The sequence below is a fragment of the Pleurodeles waltl genome, chromosome 10, assembly GCF_031143425.1.
Source record: "Pleurodeles waltl isolate 20211129_DDA chromosome 10, aPleWal1.hap1.20221129, whole genome shotgun sequence".
Lineage (NCBI taxonomy): Eukaryota > Metazoa > Chordata > Amphibia > Caudata > Salamandridae > Pleurodeles > Pleurodeles waltl.
Window position 1 is genome coordinate 848,983,488 of NC_090449.1, and position 24,196 is coordinate 849,007,683.

At 43.6% G+C, this 24,196-nt stretch overlaps 1 protein-coding gene across 2 annotated transcripts in view; it reads left to right on the forward strand.

The window, feature by feature from the left end:
- HACD1 (3-hydroxyacyl-CoA dehydratase 1) overlaps nt 1-24,196 on the forward strand; it is a 164,388-nt gene that overhangs the window by 117,517 nt on the left and 22,675 nt on the right. For both annotated transcript variants that reach the window (XM_069211543.1, XM_069211544.1), the window contains exons 5-6: nt 12,801-12,922; nt 18,470-18,648. In XM_069211543.1, the coding sequence (XP_069067644.1) occupies nt 12,801-12,922; nt 18,470-18,648 (301 nt within the window). The remainder of the gene's footprint in view (nt 1-12,800; nt 12,923-18,469; nt 18,649-24,196) is intronic.

Here is a 24,196-nt window from a genome sequence, read left to right on the forward strand (position 1 = left end):
AAAAGCTTGAATAAAGAGCCTGAGAGAAACCACTTGAGGTTCAGGAACACATTGCTGCTGGGTCCTGGAGATGGTTGGGTAGCCGTTTATGGCCCTGAGGCTCCGAAAAGCAGGCCAGCAGCGTAGCACTTGGAGTCACTCTGGGATCCTGGGTTGAAAATGAAGTTGCAGGTCCAGATCTTCTTCCCCAGGCAAGCGGGCAGAAGGTCAGCACAGAAGGGCAGTAGTTCCTTTAGAGCAGAAGTTCAGCAGAGTGGGAGTCCATGTAGCAACATAGCAGTCCTTCTTCCTGACAGAGTATCCACAAGTCCAGAAGTGTACTGAGGAGTTGGTGTCTGAGGTCCAATACTTGTACACAGTTGTGACTTTGAAGTTGGGAGAAGCTTCTAGAGGCATGCCTTTGAAGTGCACAGGTGCCCTGCCTTCCTGGCCTTGTCTCCAAGGGGTATGCAGCCCTTTGTGTGGAGACAGGACACAGCCCCAATTGTAAGTGGGGCTGGAACCAGTTCCTCCCACACATCCTGTCAGTGATGGCCCATCCAGTCATACCTAAGCTCCTCATTGTGTGGGGCTTCTTAGGAGAAATACACAAAGCCCAACTGTGAGCTATACCTTTCATGTGACCCAAGGACAGACTGCAGGCGCCAAATGGCTATGCACGAAAATGCCATCTTTCCATCTAAAAGTGGTATTTTCAGAATTGCAATTTAGAATATGACTTTACCATGAATTAGGATTTTAAATTGTGATTGTGGACAACAAACATGCCCTCATAATCTCTTTCCATTCAGAAATTTCACTTACAAAATGTAGATAGGCCTTGCTGGAGTGAAAAACAAATGTAAGATTTTTTCCACTACCAAGAGATGCAAAACTAATTTAAAAAAATTGTCCTACTTTTTAAATACATTGCACAATGCCCTCTGGGCTGTCCAGGGTCTACCCTAGGGGTAACGTTTATGTATTTAAAAGGAAGGTTTGGTGAGCGTGTGGCCCGGCCGCCTAAGATGGTGGCATTATTCTGAGGTCACTCCAGTGGACCCTGCTAACATCGCTCCTCATCCGTGTCAGACAGCCACATCAGAAGTGCCTGCTTGACATTTGGGGGCTGCGGGAGCCAGCGAGTGCAGAGCTGCCCCAGGACAATATTCTATGGGGGCTTAAAGCCCAACATGAATCCCGGTGGCCTATGGATAAGATGGAAGCTGCACATATTCCCCCCCCAATCCACAAGGTTTGAAATGAGCTAGGGCTTGCCGCTCTTGCAACTAGCTGCCTTTCAGACAGTGTGACAGTGGGAGCCATGCTCCGTAGGTGACTTGCATGGGTGAGCGATCCGGCCCAGTATGGAGTTGTGGGCCCAATTGGGGTGCCGAATTGTGTGGTGTTACCAGCAGTGGTGAGGCGGGTGGCATTTGCAGGCTTCGCATAAGGCTGGGACCAGGTGGGTTCTGCATCCCTTTCTAGCCCAAACCGCCGGGGTGGAAATTACAGCAGCCCCACTATGACAGGTCAGAGGCTCCCTATACAACACCGCAACAGCTCTTGATGGGGCCCAAGGCCTGCTTTTATGCATGGGGCACCCGCCAAAGGGTTCCGTCTACATAGGCTTAACAACTGGGCGAGAACCTGGTCTGGAATTGGGGGTCATTTGCACCTTACAGGGGCCCACCCTGGAGAACACAATGCTCGAATGTAGTGGGAGCAGCTGGCATGGATCTGGTGGTGCAAGGGAGGTGAGAGACTACCCAGCCTGACTCCTTCTTCCCACCCTTATCTCCCTCACTCCCATTTTCTCTCTCTCTATTTCTCCCTCCCCCACCATCTTGCTGTGCAGCAGGGTGGACAGCAGGAATGTCAAAGACTTTACAGTTAACCAAATTGCTAGAAAATTTGACCAGGGGCCTGGGCAACACGAGGGAATCTGCGCACCCGTCCCCCTGCATCATACCTTATAGGATCCTCACTTTCTAGGACCTTGGTGCCTAAGGGAGGAGCATGAGCCCATGGGACGACGCGTAGGGACCGCCGCTGTCCTATTTGTAGCCCGACTGGCAGAGAGCTCAACTGATGCAAAAGGTGAACTTTTATTCTTCTCTTTATCTGAGAGGCTACGGATAGTCAGACATGCCTGACAGGGACTTGTCACCTAACACCACTTCTAAACAAGACATCCCATACCTACCTGAAGACCATGGATGCTCATGCTGCCTGGTGATGGCAAGTGGGCATCTGGTGACGGCTCAGCAGGCACTGCGGATGTGAATTGACACTTACCTGGAAATGGGGTGCAGTAAGCCCACACCACAGACGCAGACCAAGATGGACCAATATAGTAAACTCACAACGGGGACCTGTGGGTCAATTGCTGCACCCCCTTCAAGGATGCATCCGCCCTACATGTGGGCACTGACGTCATACTTCAAGCCATCAGAGAATCCAGGGAGACTGTCGAAGACAAGGTGGAAGAAGTTCTTGCTGACCTCTCTCTACTACGCCAGGACATTCAAAACGTGGCAGACAGGGTGATGGAAGCCAAAACTAGTGCCTCCACAGTGGAAGATGAAATGACAACCCTTAAAACCCAAGTCTCGAAGCTGTTGTAGACAACAGCATCCCTGGAAGAACGAGCCGAAGATGCTGAACTGTTCACAAAGGAACAACTTACGTTTTGTCGGCAAACCCAAAGGAGTGGAGGTCTCTGGCATGGACACGTTACTGGAGCAGTGGCTTTGGAACTGGATAACATCCCAAAAGTTATCAAACTACTACATGGTAGGGAGAACCCACAGATCCTTGACTAAACAACCACCTCCAGGTGCCCCTTCCAGGGCTATAATCGCCCATGTCCTCAACCATTGAGACCCTGATACCAACCATTGAGACCCCGATCCATATAATGGGAAGCCAGGAACAATCAAGATGTTAGATTCCAAAATGCCAAAGTTATGGTCTTCACAGATCACATCCACGCAGTTCAACAATGCTGTCGGTCTTTTGAGGAGGCGAAACAGAAACTCAGAGTCTTAAACAACCAATATATGCTCCTCTTCCCAGCCTGCCTGAAGGTCATGTTTCAGTCCTCAATCCATTTCTTTGATCTTCCGGAGCAGACATGGGAGTGGGCAAAGGAGCACCACAACCTCTGACTCCTGAGCAACATGGAGAGGCCACGACCTAAAGGAGACAGACTAGCCCCTGGCATCCCATTGAGGCCCCCCTGAGAGAAGAGACATTGCTCACAAAGAAACTTGCCTAAGTCTCAGAACCAGCAGTCCTTCCCAAGCCTGTTGTGCGACAGAAAGCTTGAAGGGGTTTCTATGTCAGAGGACCCCCTCTCCAACACACCAAATCTCTTTGGCACCGAAACTGAAAATCCCAGACCCACTAACTGATGTCAGTGGGCATCATGTGGTAGAAGTACAGAATGTGAGCGACTTCTTGCTATGGCACCATCAAGATTTATTAGATAAATATGGCTGTTGGAAGGTTGTTTAGGAGGAATGAGGGAATGGTATTCTTATGGCAACCATGCTGTCCCTCACAACTGTTGTCTGTTGTCAGACACCAGAATCCTTTCATGAGGTGCCGGGTAGCAAATTTAATGGTGGGGTGACAGATACTTCAGGGTTGAAAGTGTGGGGTGGAGAGATGTTGGGTGAGGTTATTGCTTTGCTTTCCTGTTCGGTTTTGAGTTCACACATAGTAAATATAATACACACCTCTCACATGCACCTGAGTGAGAGGTGTGTCAAGATTTGAAGAAGAACACCAAAAATCAGCACATAGGCCGCTCTCCTGAGAGGAAGCCATTGTATGGAGTTTCCCTACAATCCTAGATGGTTAAGTTCATTTAATGGAATGTTAATGGCCCACTCAACCATATTAAAAGGCCGGCCGGCTGTTATGAGGTACTTGAAATGTCTCCAACCAGAGGTGGTCATGCTACAGGATACCAACTTATTAGGCACATACTGGTATCTTCATGGTCGCTTTGGGTATAGTTGGGTATTTCATACAGGATTCTCCCACAGCTCCAGAGGGGTGGCAATTCCGCTGCACAACGGATTCCCGCTAACCATCACAGCCTTGCATAAGAATCACAGGGGCGATAGGTGGGGATCAAAGATCATTACAAAGCCACACGCTACAACTTTATCTCAACATATGTTCCTCAACAATGCGTTACGAAGCCAGACACTACAACTTTATCTCAACATATGTTCCACACCAATTTTTCCAGTCGACACTTCTGACACTGCATAAGCTCCTGCTGCCCTTCCTCAGGGGACCACACTTATAGAAGGCGATTTTAATGTGATCCTTGACCAAATACTGGACACCTCTGAACCTCCTCGGGCAAACAGCTGCACACACACTTCCCACCTCTCCTCATGGACTGACTTGATGGACTTGTGCGATGCCTGGCGAACGTGGCACCCCACCCTCCTGTTATACACACACGCTTCAGCGGCCCATAACACACAGTCATGTACTGGCCAAATCTGGCTTCGAGCCATGGAGGCTTTTCTCATGCGGTGCATGCAGATACTCCCCTGTGGTATCTCAGACCACGACCTTCTACTCATGAAACTGGGACTCTAATTGTAGACCTTGCATCTGATATGGTGGCTCGGCACCGAATAGGCCAAGAAAGTGCTGAAGTTGTAGAAGAGGAAGTGACATTGTACTTTAAACGTAATTTATCAGATCTCAACCTGGGCAAGACCCCGGGCCCGGACTGCTAACCAATTACATTTCTTAAGCGCTATCATACCATCTAGCTCCCTCATCTCGTACCGCTTTGAGCTTAGTTGGCAGATTGAGGATTATTTCTCCCTGGAGCTGGACACTGCCACCATCATTGTGCTTCAAAATATTGGTCAACCTGCACACCAATGTGCCTCATTGAGGCCTATCTCCTTGATAAATGCAAACATTAAAGTGTTTGCTAAGGCTCTGGTGACCGATTGACTCAAGCGCTCTATAACCTGATACACTCAAATCAATGCAGCTTCATGCTGAACAGGAGCACTTGTCACTGTCTCCGCAAAGTGCAGATTGCGCTCTCTCAGGTACATTATATTACTCACCCAATGACTCTACTATTAATTGATTTTGAGAAGGTGTTTAACACAGACTCATGGCCTTTCCTGATGGGGGGTTCCGCAAAGAGCAGGTATCAGACCTTATTTCTGAAAATTGATGGCTTTCTCTATATGCTCCTACCACCCAGGTGCAGGTGAATGGATTGTTCATAGAGTCACTCTGCAAGGATGCTCGCTTTCCCCACTCCTATTTGCCTTAGCAAATGAACTCCTGGCAAGGCTCGTTAGTTGTGATGCCCGAATGTGGGGATAGTCCTGGGGCGATGGACCAGAGGAACACGCAGCGCTATACGCAGATGATCTGCTATTGTGTCTTGCAGACCCACAATCCTCAGGCCGTAGATGCCGAGAGATTCTCTGCTGAAACGGGGAGGTACTTGGGCTGCGGGTCAACAAGAGTAAATCTGTGCTCATGCCTATTAAGATAAATGCATAGAGGCAGGCCTGGTGTACCGTGATTCCGGTCCACCGTCTTTCCTTTAAATAGCTGGGAATCTATTTCTCCCACCTCCCAGAGTTGGCGTGGAGCTTGAACACTGGACCTTTGGCAGTTCAGCTGAAGAGGGATCTCCAATGCAGAGAACTATTGCCTCTAAACTTCTTGAAGCGGGTAGCATTATTTAAAATGATCAGCCATCTATGTTTTCTATATGCCCTTACCAACCTTTCCCACCAGATTCCTAAGAGGTGGCTCCAGACAGTAACATCAAAGATTGCAACAACCAATGGGCAGGTGGCCACCACAGAGTGGATTTTTAATGGAAAACACTCTACATATGATGGAGAACTGGGTTTGGCAGTCCTGTATTGCTATCATCTAGCCGTTCAGATTGTTAACATGAATGAGTGGTTCAGTGGAGGCTGGGATGACTCCCCCTACCACATGGAACTACACCTACTGGGGTTAGATGGCCTTCTGGGTTATCTGTATAAGAATCCAATCTCTCGTTCCCTTCCTGACTGTACCCGGGGGGCCTTGCCCTGCTGGAGGGCTACACTTTGCCTCATTACATGGGATTGCAAACTCACTGGGATGATACCATTATGGCAGGGAGCCTGGCTGAACCATGTAGGGGGCTTCAGGGCTTTACCTAATGAGACAAAATAGGGATCACCCACTTGGAAGATGTCTGGCTAGGGAACTCCCTCATATCATTTTCAGATCTCCAGGAGCACTACCAACTCTCTCCTACACAGTTTTATCGCTACTTTCAATTGCACCACACATTATCAGAACACATTCCCACAGATACACGCATAGCAGATTTCAACCCACTTGAGGCCAAGATTTTACTGGGGAAGCTGGGCAAAGGTGTCACCTCTCGCATTTACCGCTTCCTGTCATCAACACCCCTGACCACTCCTCTGCCCTCTGTCCTCAGTGAGTAGCCTGGTTGGGAGAGCTCTATGATGATGGCTGTTGCGAGGACCAGATGGGCGAGAGGGAACTGGCTATCTCAGCCTGATTAAGAATGGTCCAGCTCAACTATCTACACAGAGACTACTTGATCCTGCACGGCCTACACCACGCCGGGAGGACATTACACACCCGCTGAGCTAGATGCTTACTAGTCGAGGCTGACTTTTTCCACATGGTTTGGGCCTGCCCTGCAATCGTCTCCTCTTGGGAGGGTAATGGGAGGGAGATATCCAGGGTCCTAGGATGCAAAATGGAGCTCAATCTCAGGATGGAATTGTTTTGATGGTTGTAAATGTCGGGGACAGAGATTGGAACGAACGTTTCTGGGAGTGGCAAAAAGATACATCTCCTGCAAATGGAACCTACCAGATCTTCCTTTGTTAGCAGAATAGAGAAGAGGGGTGGACTGGTCCATTCTATTTGTAACAACCAAATCTACAGAGTGAGGGGATGCCCACGGAAACACGACAAGATCTGGGACAGCGTGGAGAACTTTAATTCTACCTGAGTGCTGATTAACTGCTGCTTAACATATACCTTGAGGTGAAGGAAATTGACTGCGTATTGTTAAGTTTGATACAGTCAATCATGATGTATTGATTGACCATCTTTCCAATCTAGGCATCAGGGGAACTGCTCTTACTGTACTGAAATGTTTCCTTTTTGAGTGAGAACAATTTGTTGCCATGGGTGAATTTGTTTCAGATATATTCAATTTGCAATGTGGGGTGCTCCAGGGTGCCTCCTTGATCCCGAAGTTGTTTCCTATGCGCTTTAGAAATTTAAAATCATCATCATCATCTGTTTGAAAATCAATAACATTTAGTTATTGTAAAAGAAAGCAAAGTGTTCATTTTGCCAGGTCGAAATGACAGTTTAAAACTGCACACACAGGCTCTGCAAGGCCTGAGACATGTTGAAAATGCTAAATTAGTGAGTAGCAGAACTAGTGCTGCAGGACTACTAAAATAATTTAATTTACCGGCAAAGGGCAAATGTAGTGTCATTTTACTAGGGACTTTCTAGTAAATTAAATATGCCAAATGGGTATAAGCCGGTGCTACCATGTTTTATAGAAAGAGCATAACAACTTTAGCACTGGTTTGTAGTGGTAAAGTGCTCAGAGTCCTAAGGCCAACAAAAGCAAATTTAGCAAAAAGTGGAAGGCGAAGGCAAAACGTTTGGGGATGACCCTGCAGAGGGGGCCAAGTCCAACACAATCCTTCTCCAGCCAAAATCCAGGGTAGACTAATTATTACCTTGATTGGCTTCCCTGTTTAGGCGTGGCACTTGTCAGTTCAACTCTCTGAACTCAGTTGGATCAACAGAGCACCTAACCTTAACTTTTACACAGATACATCCCAATACGCAAACAGTACTACCATGACCAACACAGTGATGTGCCCCGTTTAACCCCTTGGATCAAACTTCTGTCCCCAACATAAGGAAACCTCTGCCCATAAAGATGATAACTAACAGAGGCCACTGACAGTTGTCAGTGTCAAGAGCCAGACCCCAGGCCATCCAGGGCTTTCTGAGACCTCTCAGGGTAGGAAGCAGTGACCCAGGGTGTTTTGTAATCTATATCCACTCTGCCACCCACCAGTTCTGGGGTTGGTACCCTAAAACTAGCCACTCAGACCAGGGCCTGTACCCTGAGGCTGAACAGGTGCCTGGAGAGCCAGGACTTCCAGGGTTGAACTCCCACCCCCTCAAGGGTGACACACTCTGCATCATGCAAGGGTCTGCCTCATACAGGTCTCCAGCCCGCTGTCTCAGTGACAGCGCAGGGAGGCCCCCCCCCCAGGTCAGAAGTGGCCTCACCAGGGTCATTCTTGCTGGGCTCTGTTCTCAGATCTGGCAATCACTGGCCTTCCCACAGTAGACATTTTCCACATTCTGCCCCTTCATCCATGTGTACCCTCCCCTGTGGAGTGGAAGCTCCAGAATACAGAACTGGCAAGACACGTTTGACAGCCACCCCACCTAGCTTTATTGACACTATAGAGCTCCCACTACTGGATGGTCCTGTGGTATAGACCAGGTCCCCACTGGGAGAAATCTAAACACTGAGGCTGGGAGTTGGGTGTTCTGGGCTTCTGCCTGCCAAACCTCCCCTCCTATGCTTCGAAAGGACATGGGAACCGTTTCCACCACACACCATACTGGGACCGTCTGAGTCACTATGTACCTCCTCTTCACTCTATTAGGGGAAACGTAAGCCACACTCCTTAGGATCACTCCCCAATGCCTCTCCAGACACTCTGGTACTCACCCAGAGGTCTGCCTCCTTTGAAAGCTCCCTGGGTTGAGAGTCCTTGCAATCACCCTGGTGTTGGCATAGACCTGGAAAACAATGATTGAACATCTGCTCTCTAGCGATCAAATTGTACAGCCCCTCAAAAGTGTTTCCCTCCCCACCCTTCACTCATCCTTCCAGTACCTTACATAGGTAACCTAGAAAATCCTCCCCCGGATTGGTGAGACAGTTTCTGATTGTGCCTGAACCTCAAACTGTACTCTTATGGAATGAATCCATATCTCTTGACAAGGGTCTTCTTGATGATGGGATATCTCATCCTGTCCCCCTTCTCTAGGGCATCCCTTCCATTACTAGGCATATGATCAAATATCTGCTCTCTAATCCTCCTGAAGGATCCTGTGCATCGGTGACTTCATATCCCTCAAACCATCTGCCTGTCTCACCCCATCTCAAAGTCAGGCACCAACTCTCTGGGTATGTAATCCCTTCAGCAGTGAGCACTGTATTTTCACTGCCACCATTCCTACTGGATTCTACCAGCTGTTTGGCCCTCAATTCCAGCTCTTTGAGACTCAATTCATGATCCAACCATATTTTTATCTCTGCCAAGGCTCTCTCAGCCTTTCTTTGTTCTGCTTCCATAGCACGTGTTTCCTTGGCTAAGGCTCTCTCAGCCTCAGCCCTTCTCTCCTCTGCTAGGGCATTTTCAGCCTCATCATGTTTCTCTTATGAAGCCAGTTGGACCAGCTGTAGCCTCAGGTCCCTCTCAGCCTGTCTGTCCTTCAACTCCTCAGGAGACACAGTGTGGGAGGAAGAACTGCTTCCTGCATTTAATCAAGCAGGGGGCTCCATCTCTGTGTGCTTCCCCTCTACCCTCGAGCCATTGCCAAGTCATTTTCGTCCTCATCCTTTTCAGGGTCATCACCCTCATGGTGCCCTGGATCTGGGGCCAGGAGTAAAAAGGACTTCCCAGTCTCCTCAGTCTCTTTCTCAGGGTCATCGCACTCTTGGTCCTCTGTTGAAGCCTTCAACCAGTGTGCTTCCTCATGAGCAGGGATGTCTAAAGGTCCTGCTTTTTAAACCCCTTCTTCACGACCAGACCCCTCTCCTTGCAGAAATCCTTGAGCTCCCTCATATTGTAGAATGATAGGTAGTCGAGATTTAGGAATAATTCCATTCTAGCAAGGTATCAACAGCAGGTGCAACAACAAAAGAGTCCCAAGTGTATGAAGGTGAAGCAGTAGTCAAATTCGGAAAAATTACAAAGTTAAAGAAATGGGAAATTTTTTCAAACTTGCAATAGCCTCTGATATGGGATGGTAGTGTACACCAAGTCACAATATCGCACTGCACAAACACAAGGGCTGATCACACCGCTACCTCCAATGTAAGAAATTGGGTTACTGGTTGACTGTGGTGTGATCCCTTGTCAAGGAGCAACCACAATCCTTGTCAGAATGAGGCACATGCACACCCCAATTTAATCTGCGCTCAACCCCCTGGTCGCTTGGTACAGAGCAGTCATACTTAACTTAGAGGCACAGGACCTTTGTCTGAAGCACAGAGGACCAACCCCTTCAGCGCCTTGAGTCCGTTTTGGGTGAGTAGTTGCGCTGTATAAATGTGATTGATTGATTGATTGAATGTGTAAAGTATTTGTGCAACTCTTAAAACAGTGAAATTACTACACAAAAGATCCCAAAACAGGTTTAAAATATAGAACAAAATGAAATAAATAAAACAGCACCAAGATGAAAAAAAATCCATTCAATACAACCAGAGGTATGGATTTTTAGGGAATAAAGTGTAAAATAATGCCTAAAAGCATAAAGTGGCAACTGTGGTTATCTGGAAGCTCTCGACTGGGTCAATTTCAAAGGTTCAGGCCAACTGCAATGGAGGGAAGGTTTGATACAGTCCCAGACTCATCTTGCTGAAGTTTTCCTTTATCAAGTTTGGTTCCAAAAGTTCCATTCATGTTCCAGAGGGCAACGAGTAGCAAGTAGAGTGTCACGGGAGGATGTAGGCATGGCATGAAGAGCAGGCTGTGCCTCACAGATGGACATGCTGGAGCAGCTTTGCGTTGGCAGTCACCCACACACAGTCGCTGCTACTGTGTGAAGAGACAGGTTGGCAGTGGTCCATGCTAATTTTCAGTGTGAGCTGCACAATCTCATGCGAACAGGCCCACTTGTGGTCGCAAAGGGCCTAAAAGCTTGATTTGAGGGCCTGTGTGCCACACCAAGGATCTGAGACCTGAGAGGCACCACCTGGGGGTCAGGAACTCACTGCAGCTGGGTCCAGGATCTGGTTGGGGAGCCTTTTATGTTCCTGAGGCTCAGATCCGGTCAGATCCAGATCCAGCCAGCAGACTAGTCCTTGGAGTCACCCTGGATTCTGGACTGAAGATGAAGTGTTGCAAGTCCAGTTCTTCTCCAGGCAAGAGGCAGCAAGTCAGCATATCAGGGCAGCAGTTCCTTTAGAGAAGTAGTCCAGCAGAGTGGCAGGCCTTGTAGCAGCACTACAGTCCTTCTTGGCAAAGTATCCACAGTGCAGAAGTGTACTGAAGAGTTGGTGCCTTAGGTCCAGTATTTATGCACAGTTCTACCTTTGAACACATACCTCATCCAGGGGATTCCATCCCCAGATGTCCTGCCATGTTACATTGTATAAACATTCCCAGGAGAAGGTACCAATCACACATGACCTTAAGTGAACTGAGTCTTGTTTGTTGTTCCCATTATTAAAAATGTTTGGTATTTGGAGCCCTACTGTACTTATTTTTATGGGCTGCTTTTCAACAGACGCTAACTATAGATCTATTTGCTACATACACACATGTTGTATTTTCTTTGTAGTAGGGGCTATACTTCAAAGAATTTAGTTTTTTTCAAACTGCTGCTGTTGGTCAATCAATGGGGTTTACACATGTCCAACACCACTGGAATGGTGTTATTTGTTTTCATTGATGCAGCACTGATGTGTCCATCTTGTTCCAACGCTAGAGACTATTTTGGTACAAGACAATATTTTATTGAGACTTTTGTGTGCCCCAGTTTTTGTCTTGTAAAAGTGTGCTAGATAAGATGTTACAGCGAGTCTGTTCTTACTCAGCGAAGACATTAATGAGAGATATCACTAACAAAAAAGACAAGTGAATGTGCACTGAGCCCTCAGTGCATTCCAGTCCTAGAGATGGAAATGATTGCTTATTGAGCCATTTAATGGCTTGTGCAGTTAAGCAGTGTGGTCAAGGCTATGACATAACCCTTGTGTATCTGAAGGCAATGCCTTTGCTGTATTGTCGCCTCTATTTCTTGGTAATGTGTTCCAAATTCGTCCTGGCACAAAAAGCTTTTCTTTATATATAAAACCATAGTCAATGGTGGACCACATTTAAGTGGGCTTGAGATGTTGCTTTTCCAGGAAGCATATGTTGGAACGCTGGGATTATGCAATACTGGTACATGGGGTTTCCACATAATTATGGATTTGACACATTTGCCTAGTAATGAATTATATGCTGCATAATTTGCAAATTCTGTCAAAAAACACATATTGCAGTGCAGTGGAAACGATCTCACAAAGGATGACTCCTCACCTTGCAGTTGCCTGTTGCTATATTTGGGTGTTAAATTGGTACTAGTGAGGTGAAACGTTAGCCCAGATAAAGTTAACGTGTAAAAATGATGACAAAATAATGAAGTAATACTGTTATAAAATGTGACATATTAAGCCACATAATTTGCTTTCACTTGCAGCATGTTTTAGTTTTCCTCTGCTGCATAATTCCAGTGGCCCTGAATTATATGATGCAGTGGTATAATGTGCAGCGTGTGCTGTCACCAAAGTGGTCACTGACCACATTGTTTTAGGTCTGTAAATCACGCCAGATTATCCCTTAGATGGATTAATAAAACCCTACAATCCGCATTGTTCAGCAGAAGTGAAAATTGGTTGCAGTCTAGACTTCAAGCAGGTAACCAGTCTTTCTTTTCTCCTTCCGCAGATCCAGAATGAGGAGAGTGTTCTTCTCTTTCTAGTGGTGTGGACTTTGACTGAAATAACTCGCTACTCCTTCTACACTTTCAATCTACTCAATCATTTGCCATACTTCATTAAATGGGCCAGGTGGAAATGCTTTGCAGTTTAGTTTCTTACAGTTCTGTGCATGTCTGACTGTTGCATGGACTTCTAACTTTCATGGATCATGATGTGTGAGGTAGCTACATATTAAGCACTATGCATTTTAAGGGGATATGGTAAACAATTCATAATCATTCAGTTGTATTTTTAATAATAAAAACACTGACAAACTGCACTCAGGTGCCAGGTAATGGAGGGTTGTCCTGGTATTTTTTGCCTATGTCGAAGAGTTAGTGAAAGGCCTCTTTTAGCCTGGCCATCATGGTGTATCTGGGCATTAGCTTCAATTGGAGATTCAAAACGGTGAACAGGACGCAGAGTGCGGACCATGGCACCTGAATGTAGGTGTTCAATCTCAAAGTGACATTGCAAACATCAGAAACCAAGGCAAACCACCAATCCATCATTTTCACCTACCTTTTCAGGTCGGCCATGTTGGGTCGGTGGCGGACTTCCACAGTACCATTCAGACCCCGCCTGAAAATGTGAATATTAAAAATACAATCAGATTGTGCTGTAGTAAACTGCTAACATTATCAGATGATCTCTGTTTTTGGTTTCTTGAGAGATCCAGGACCTTTCCACATGTAATTTCTTGTAACGTATTAAGGAATAATACTTTTGCACAACAGGCTCGTTTGAAATCTTTAGGCCTTATTTAGAATTGGGTGATTGCAGGACAACCGCTAAATTGTGTTGGATGTCCCTTCAACCGTAATGATCTGTTGATGTCAGAGTGTGGTGGACAAATCATCTGCCACTTTTTGGCAAAAGGCCCTCTTTGCCAAACACTAAGTAAGGCTTGAGAGTCTTAGAGGGTAGACAGACAGGCATGATGGCCCCCAAGGTTTGGTTTAGGTTTGAAATTATGGCTATTACAGATCATTGACAACACCTACTTCCTTATACTTTATGGTTGCAGGGTGGAGTTGAAGGGGCAGATTGAAAGATATTTTCCTACTACTGCAGAAAATCAGGCTTTCAATACATTTCAATAAACACACAGGCCTCTCCTTCATGTAGTTTCAGTTGCAAAGTGCTTTCCATCTTTTGGTCTGTTACCAGAGAGTCAGAGCTCCATATTCAGATGCCCTTCCCATCTGGGTATGAGGATGATGTTGGTGATTATTATTTTCGATATTATTGGTCCCTTCTTTCCAGCATATTGAACACATACTCCACTTTGGGAGTCCCTGGTCCGATCTCAGCAAGGTGATCCTAAATTATGACTATTAAACAAGGTCACTGCTCTGTTGTTGGTGCTTTGCCGATGTGTTGCTCTGCTGTGTAGAGATTCCAGGTGACTGTACAGGGCAGAAATCTCAATATCACTCACTTGATTATAATTTGAAATAGTCTTTATTTAATCTGCATCGTAAAAACTGCAGGTGAAAGCTGAAATATTGCAGCTCTCACCTGCAGTTTTTTTTCTACACTGACTAAATTGTATTCACAGTGGGGTCTACTCACAAAGACATTTTGTTGTACTTAAATGCGTTTGTGAATCAGACCATCTAAAATGGAAATTAGATAGGAATATTCAGGGACTAATCACATACATTTAATACAAAAAGAAAACTGTACCCTCTTTGCACTTTTTACTTATGGACATTTTGAACTGATTTAGAAAGGCATGTAAGAGCATGTAAAAAAAGTACTCATGTAGCACTGCTTGCTGTACCCATTAATGTTTTTTTTTAAATTGGACCTTAGCTTGCTTCTTTCTTAAATGTTTAGAAATTCAATAGTACAGTTTTTTTGCTATACAGTTTTCTGGTACGTTTATTATGCTGACATATTGATTAACAAGTTGCATGTTTTGGGTGTTTGAGATTATGGTTTTGTTTGTGTAGGTGTTGTCATTATTGGTTAGGTAAGTTTTTGTATGCATACAATATGTGTATGGTTTAAAATACTAAAAGGTAGCTTAGGGTGTGATGCCATATGTTATCTTAAAGAGCAAAGTGACCCTTACAATAGTTGTTATTCTAGGAAGACTATCCTTCAGGCTAGATTGAGTGAATGATCAATACTTGTATTACATGTGAAATCCCACCAGAATCATCTTTGAGTTCCCCACCAGAAGCTTTTTTGAAAATGCACTGTGAAAATTCTACTGCCACTAGCTACCTTGTGTAGAAAATTCAAATACAGCTCACACCTTTGTCAGCTTCCTACACCCCAGGCTGATGGATGCAAGCAGTTCAAATCAGAGCAAGACATCAGGGGATTGGTGTTCTCAACCTGCATCAGTTACGTGTTAGCCCTGGGATTAAGACAACCCTCCCGTTTCTCCTCCAACAGCCACAGCAGAGTTTCTTCATCTTTAAAGCAAGGAAATCTGTGCCTCCTCCTTTTTCACTCTAGTTCAGTGGTGCATTGTGTTCGGTACGCATTCTTCATGAGGTCAGGCTTGTTTGTCACTAGTGTGTACAATCCTTTATTTTCACTAATAGATCAGAACCCACTTTCCCTATAGTATGGTGTATTCCCTGTTTTGAGAGTAGTGTATTTTGGCAGAGGAAGCCTTAGTGAATTCTACAATGGTAGAATGTTCTCTTGGCAATAGAGAGCTCTTCTCAGACTTTAGGCCTAACCCTTTGATACCATGCTAGACCATCTCTCCAATATGCAGAAACATTAGCATCTTCCAGCAGCACCACATGTAGGCCTGCTCACATGGCATGGATCCAGTGAGTCTGGGAGTGTTCCAAAGTTGAATAGGAAGAACATATTTCACACCTTCCTGCAGAGTTGAGATGGAGTTATCAGAGCCTTGGAAATCCCACTTTATCTTCTATATGTGTGAAGAAAACCTTAGAAACTGTGCAGATGGCCCAAAGGGTAATTGTAGGGACATTTACATTCATTATTGAGTTTATCTTCCTTTCCAGAAGGTAACATTAGCATTAATTACCATTGACGAGAAGAAAGCAGAAAGTATTAGATCAAAAAAATTATAGAAAATGTAAATCTCTTTCAAAATGTGGGCACATGGGGCTAAAAGTTCAATAATTCTATGAAACATGAATGGTGTAACCTCCACCCAAAGCATCTGAGTATGTTTGGGGCCACTGTATATTTTTTCTTGACTTAAAATTGATTTAGATATGTGGCCTGATAGTGGCAACAATTGTGATCTACGTGAGGGTATCTTAACACAATAGTAGCTGGATACAAGTAGCCCTGTATTCATATACATATCCTAAGATTTGTAATTAATTAATCTTCAAAAGCTCCTAGTTGCCTGTCTTATGACACAATGTATGACTGGCTGCAGTGTAAGTGTTGGCAAGCCCAATTTACAAGGAACATATAGTGGCAGAAACCTGGTCAGGAGACCTAAAACTATAGCAGAAGTCAAATATTTAACATGTACAAAATGTGAGATCACAACCTAAAGGTAGACCTTCCTACATTTTAAATTTCAGGTTGCTATATTAGACAGCCTATTGAAGGGAATGCTGGGAGCAATGAGTCCACACTCTTTAAGTAGTGCAAGCATCATGCAGTCTTTTATAAAACAAGAGATGTGTTTGTGTATTGGGTTCCTCTGAATATGCAATAGCAGAAGTATTTGTCCAGCATATTTTATCAATTCTGTGGCAACTTCATGGATCAGAGGAGGTCTATTCAAAGAACCCATGGCATCATGGTGGTTGGTGGTTCACCAAATTGAATCAGTGGAAAAAACATAATCTTATCCACATCACTCCTGGTTCTAATGACTATTTTCCATTACTTTTTGTTGTTTAGCATGGATTTTTGAGTCTTCAATTACCACCATCACCCTATTACATACTTCTTGAACATGCTGTAAAAAGGAGGCACAGCACTACCTCATGATTTCTGGCCACTCCCTGTAAGAAAGTGTGTGTGTGCTACATGACTCTGAATTAACCAAAGGTCAACCCAATTTGTAGTCTTTGTAGAAAGATTTAAAATGTTAATGTCTCTGTACCCATGCATGTTAGGACAGGGAAGTGGCCTAACTCTACTTCATGTCTGTCTTTAACAAGCACTGGCAAAGCCAATAGGTTTTACATATGCCACAGGTACTGGCTTTGCTAATGTAAGGCATCATCTGTTTAACACCCAAAACACAATCCTTGGCTTTTTGGTAAAATGTGAGACTACCGACTGTACCACATTTAATCTGAATACAAAATAGCCAACAAACTACCTCTGCACTTGAGTGCTGACAGAGGTAACAAAACAAAACAATTACAGACAGTGGGAGGATGGGGGGGTGCAGAGAAGATAGCACATGTGAGGCGTGGAGGAGAAGGGAAGGATTATGCCAGTTGCACTTTCAATTCATTGTTACAGACACCAAATCAAAACATGTAGCAGATTAACAAATATAAATATTTGCTGAAAACTGAAAAGGCTTGATATTGTTCTGTAGTAGATAGAGGCTTTTAGTTGGGCTGAGGTGACCTTTGCAACCCTAAAGCCCGTGAGTGATGTGGTGCTAGACAGCATGGGTCTCACCACTTTCTGCGTTTTGAATTGGCAGCTCAGGCCTCTTTTGACACAGGCAAAATCATCTGCCTTCTGAGCAGGAAATGGGGTGTGTGCCCTGAGGTGCTACACATGGAATGGAAGAATGGAAAGATTCATGCTTTTTATCGTAGCTGGTACATTTTCTTTACATTACTAAGTACTACTTGTTGATTGGTGGATCCCGCCCATTGACTGTGAGGACAAATTTCCCACCCACTGCCAGACAGGGCAGAGGGGCTGCAAGAGTGGAGAAAGAAAAGTACCTCAGTTGCGTTGGAGCAGCGGACGGCCACTGATTAAACTGAATTAATCTGTGCTTGGTATCAGCTCCACAGAGATAAACAGATGTGACATTAGGCCACCCATTGCCAATTATGAGAAAGCATAGAAGAATGAAGTTGATATCAATAAATGATAAGCAACTGCTGGGCTTCAAGCCCCTTATTGAAAACAACAGTGCTCGCATGCTGGGGCATGCACTAGCGCATGCATTTGCAGGCTTTACCCTAATGTTTTTCTAACTTAGCATATTCAAGCATGTGCATCCAAACAAATAGATCACTGCTCTAAAAACTCATCACTTCAATGCGTCGAACTCCAGCCCATTTCCAGAGTCGATACTGTAAGGGCCTGATTCACAAAGGCAAACTTACACTTTTGTGTACATTTACCCTTTTTGGTATTCACAAAACTGTAAGTTAATAGTAACTTTACAACTCTGCTGTCGTAAAGTTACTATTAAATCATAGGTTTGTGAACACCAAAAAGAGTACACGTATACAAGCTTGTAAGTTTACCTCTGTGAATTAGGCCCAAAATACCTCCTCTCAGGCCTCCGAACTTGAAACTCTCATGTTGCTTAGTTTAAACAGCACCTGCTGCATTTCTGAAATACTATTGCATACTGTACAACATACCTGTGTGGGAGGTGATATACCTGTGTGGGAGGTAGTCCTTCAATCAGAAAAAACAAAACATGTTATAGGCCTCATGATGCTAATGTTGTCCATTTTCCATTTTTTACAGATATAACTTGTTTATCATCTTGTATCCTGTTGGTGTGGTGGGAGAATTATTGACAATCTATGCTGCTTTGCCCTATGTGCAAAGAACTGGAATGTATTCCCTGAGGCTTCCCAACAAATATAACGTCTCTTTTGACTACTACTATTTCCTCCTCATTGTTATGTGCTCCTATATTCCATGTAAGTATAAGTCTATTGCATATTGGTACTTTTACCTTCATTGATAGATGCCAGGCAGATCCACTTCTATTTCGCACATTATCTGATCACTATTTCGCACATTATCTGATCATGTGGTAAGTAGTGTCTATAGAAGCTTTTTATGGGGCACACACTTGGCCACAGATACAACTGGTGAAGCTACCTACAAAGTCTAACTGTAAAAATTGTCTGTGGGTGTGTGTCTGCATGTGCGTGTACACACACACCCACACACACACACACACTCACACCCACACACACCCGCCCCCCCCCACACACACACACACAGCTTAAAGGTTTAAATCTAACTTTGTATAACTGTGTGCATCTAACTAAATTTATCTCAATATATGTATAGCTAGTCAGGGTCATTGATTTTATGCGATTTTGCAGCTGCAGCATTTTATGGATATTTTTGGATTTGTTTCAGTTTCCACATAATCCATTATCTGCTGCATACTCTTCAGATTTTAACCAAAAAAAAAGTGTTTGTAGCTCAAAAGGATCAAAAGTTTCTAAAACACTGCAACATTTTTTGCTGCACATTCGAAGGTCGTTTGAAAAGATTCACTTTTCATCTTTCTGTTTCTTATTGCTATATTTGGATGCCAGAATGGTATTAATTCGGTGAAACCTATGCCTAGATAGTGGAAACGTGTAAAAAAATACAAAATGACGAGATAAGACTACCACAAAATATACCACATTACGCTGTACAATTTTTCTTTTGTTGCTACATAATTTGGTCTGACTCTGCAGCATAATTTGATATTACGCTTCTGCATAAATCCAGATGCTCTGTATATAGGTACACACACAAACACATATATATTTATATATCTCTAGCGCTCTCTCTTTCTCTCTCTCTCTCTCTCTCTCTCTATATATATATATATATATATATATATGTATGTATATACATGTATGTATATACATACATATATATATTCACTGAGAAAAACAAAGGTACAGAGACGTGATAGTTAGGCTCACAAAACCTTACGAATTCACCTGTTAGAGTTATCTCAAGTAACTATAGCTTGTGGCCTAACTATAACTCGCACCCCCGCCATGCACAGTTTTTTCATAATAAATGTTACTGCAAATATTACATTGATATTATCAATGATGTTATCAAAGATGTCACCAGTGCCATAATTTGTGGGGTAATTAGCAGTGCATGGCAAGGGTGCATGTCATTGTTACCTTAGGGCACTAATTACAGTTACTTGAGATAACTGTAACTACAACAGGTGAATGTCTGTGGTTTTGTACTTTTAAAATGTGAGCCTAACTATAAAGACCTTGTAACCTTTGTTATTTTCAGTGAATTTCTATGTTTTTAAAAATTATATTTCCTAACTATAGCGTCCCTGTAAACTTTGGTTTTGTCAGTGAATTTCTATGCTTTTTTAACATATAGTAATTTTCATTACTATACGTTAATCCAACCACCGCCTTGCAGCCTCCCTTCTCTATCTCCATCACGTATAGTCTTCTCAATCCTATCAATGCCAAAGAACAACAAAAGATCAGCATCTTGGTTATGAATTTTGGCCCAATGCCTTGCAACAGGATGAGAGACATCACGATTCTTAACTGCTCTGTAATGCTCCAGAACTCATTTTTTCACTGGACCAGTAGTATTGCCAATATATTGCAATCAGCAAAGACATTGTAAAACATAAATGCTACGATCTGATCTGCAGGAGATACATTTGTTTATCTGTCTAGTCTTCCCGGAGGCGGTCTTTTATGTCTTCACATTCTTACATTTTTTACAAGCCTTACACTTTCCGCATTTAAAAAAGTCTTTCTGATCATTAAGCCATCCTGCTTTTGGCCTCTATGTCCCTAAATGGCTATGTACCAACATGTCTCGGAATGATCTTGGTATGCGATATGTAAACTGGGGTGAAGGGGCTTTAACTTTTCCTATCACAGCATTGTGTTTCACTATATGCCAATGTCTTGTCACCATCCTCTTAATAGCTGTACTTGCCCAGTTAAAGGTTGTTATTACTCTCATCTCTCCCTGATTACCCGCATACTTGCTCCTTTTCACTAAAAGAGTTTCCCTGGTGACTTTCACCTGCTTTCTCACTAGCTTCATCCAATTCCTGCTGTGATCTATGTATCTAGTCCAGATGGAAATAGGTCTGGCCCATTTCTCATTTTCTTCCACCCACACTTGTGTGGCCTCCCACCTCCCATGAAAATCCCAGCGTAACTTGGGGCAAAGCAGCTTCCCATCGCTGTCCTGAGCAATTGGCGATACCATGTGCCCCTAAAGACAAAATAGTTGTTATTCAAACAAAATTCTAGCATCTGTAATAACATCATGGGAGGATCATATTTGGGGATTGGCCTGTCACGGAAAAATTATCTGCATGTCTGAATCTCCAGATCATGCTCAATGCAGATTTATAACGACACCACATCTAAGGTAACCAACAAAAAATGTGGTTCCCACGGAATTCCATCTATTTTGGAGATAAAATCCATGCTGTCCCTGCAATAAGATGGTAAGGTAGAAGAAACAAATCAAGATACATAGAAGGATGCTCCAGAAGGCTATTATTAGCAGAAATAATCGGTCTGCCAGGTGGATTTTCCTAATCCTCATGTACCTTTGGTAGCATATAGAAACAAGGGGCAGTGGGTTTTTTAACCAGGAGAAATTGATATTTCTCCATGGTAAGTAAACCCTTATCCCTCCAATCAAAAATGTTGCCTGATTTTGACCTGTGGACCCATATAGTTTTGAAAAATCACTTTCTCATTGTTTCCTGTGTCATCAAGCTGCCTAAGTGCTTCTCTGCAATATTTTGTTAACATCCCATAAGACAACATTACCTCCCTTATCCGAAGGTTTGATGACTAGGTTTTGATCATCTAAGAGGCTTCTAACAGCATTACTCTGTTCTTTATTGAGATTGGACGCATAATTATATTTTGCCTTATGCCAAATCCTCATAAGGTCACAAATAATTACCTTGTGGAAGGTGTCAATTGAGTCATGTGGAGTAGATGGATCGAACATTTTAAGTTTAAACGGGGTAATTTCTGATCTGTCTAATTCTAGGTCCAAGGGCTCCAAACCTTCCTGCTCATTAGCTCAAGTCAAACCAGCTCCCTCTAAAGCCATCAAAGTAGCTAAACCCTCTATATCGCCCAAGCATAAATCATCAAATGTAGCATCATGTGCAGGTACAGTAAAAGCAGTGCTAGCCTGTCTTTTCTTATTTTCCTTTTGTAGAAAGATTTTTTCAATTTTAATTTACGTACAAAGAGAAATAGGTCAATTCTGGTTCTACAGAAATCTAAGTCAGCTGTAGGGCAAAAAGTCAAATCAAGTTCCAATAAGGATTGTTCTGCTGGAGTTAGTTCATGTGTGGACAGAATTCCCATGAGGCATTGTGTCTTTGGATGTTCCAGTTCCCTTTCTTTGTCCTTTTCCTTCTACATTGCTTCCTCCTTTTCCTCTTTATGGTCTCCCCGTACAGTTTGATTTCTCTGTAAAAAACGATATTCCTCCAATGATGTAAAAGGAAAAGGGTCCTTACTTGATGATGTCTGTATTTCCTCATAATCAGATGAATAGTTATCAGATTCTGATTCCGATTTCACCAACTCCCGCTGCCTCAGTGATCCCACCTGTTTGTATTACCTGATAGCATCATCGAATCTCCGCCCAAAGGTTAAAATTCTCCCCTGCTTGTCCCTCAGAAATTACCATTTTCTCTTTTGCTTTATTTCTTCCTCATATTTCTCCAATCTGCTCTCCATCTGACTTAAAAAAAATCTTTATTACTTCTTGTTCTGGGTGTTTGTGACCATGAATTGTATTGTTTAAGTAAGTAAGTAAAATCTTTATTCAGATATAATAATATGCACAAAAGAAACACCAATAAAAACATACTGGCAAATCACCGAGACCATACATAAGTTCAAGATACTAAAATTCACAGAAGATAAAGAGGCATATAAAATATAAGTAACACTTACAGGTCCTCCCCTATGTGCAATTCAAACAAACACCTATCATATTAAATGTAAAAACATATAAAATATTAAAAGCACTTACAGGTCTTCGCCTACGAGCAAATCATCCCAACTGTTTTAAAACAGGATCCTCTTACGCCAGGACACCGCTCGTTTCAGTAATAGGCCAACAGATCTACGTACCTCATAATCATTTAATTGGTGAAGAAAAAGCAAAGCAGGCGTGCAATTGGTAAAGCTATAATTTCGTAACAGAGGTACCAAGTGCAATTTTCTAAGAAGTGCATAGTATTTACAGAAGAACATGTCCTGAATTAGCAGCTGGTTGAGGACAGCGTATTTATTAAGCCAAATTGCACACCACAGCTCCAACGGGGCAAAGCTAAATCTATCCTGTAAGTATTCAAGACCCAATTCCTGGTAGACAGAAAAATGGGGAGTAGAGGGCGGGACACCCAACAACCGGCAACAGAATTGATTTTCCTCTACCTGAAGGTTCCCAACATCTTTATACCCCCACAACCCCATGCCATAGGTCAAAGCCGGCAGACATTTTCTCTTATAAACCTCCAACTGGATTCCACTCTATATTGGCACCCAGGGAGTGGGTAATACCCACTGTACACACATGCTTAAAACCCTGTTTTTTTTAGCAGGGACGCCAACTACATGCTTTGTCATATTCTAGCCCCAGATACGAGAAGGAACCTACTTTTGTTAAAGTTCGTTCTTCTATCCGCATAGGGTGCGTCTTGGTATTTTTAGAGCCACAAACCATTACAAAGGTCTTCGAGCAGATGGTTTCAAGGTCAACATTTTTCATGAACTCAACAAAACTATCCACTAGCAGTTTGAGACCATTTGCAATCCTCCCCAGTAAGGCTGCATCATCCACATACAGTAGAGCTGGAATGGCGTTATTGTGTATGCAGGGCACATCAGCTCCTGTAGAAACCAAGGTTTTCTCCAAGTCATTATTGTATAAAAGAAATAGAATATGGGCGAGGACACACACCCTGGCGAACACCCTGACTTACATCAAAATGGGAGGTGGTCTCGCCATTCAACCCATAGCTTATTTTTGTCCGCTGGCCCTGGTGAAGGAGTCTCAAAGGATCTACTAGGCCGTCATCAAGACCCATGTTTAGAAGAATTGCCCAGAGCTTTTCCCAATTGACATAATCAAACGCACCAGACAAGTCCATAACGGCCAAGTGAATGGGCCCACCTTTCACATACTTGTACTTGGCCTTAAGACGGTAAAGGTTCAGGCACTGCTCAATAGTGCCCAGACCTTTCTTGAAACCATATTGGGCCCAAGAAAGATTTTTTTTCTCCTGCACCCAAGAGATCAAACGTTCCAAAACCGCCCTTCCCATTAATTTTGAGGAGGAGTTGAGCAGGGAGATTGGCCGATAACACCTAGGGTCTAGAGTATTGCTTTTTTTTTAAATTGGAACCACTACAGAGGTTTGCCATGATATAAAGGGTCTAACTTTGCGCACCATATTAAAAATCCTGG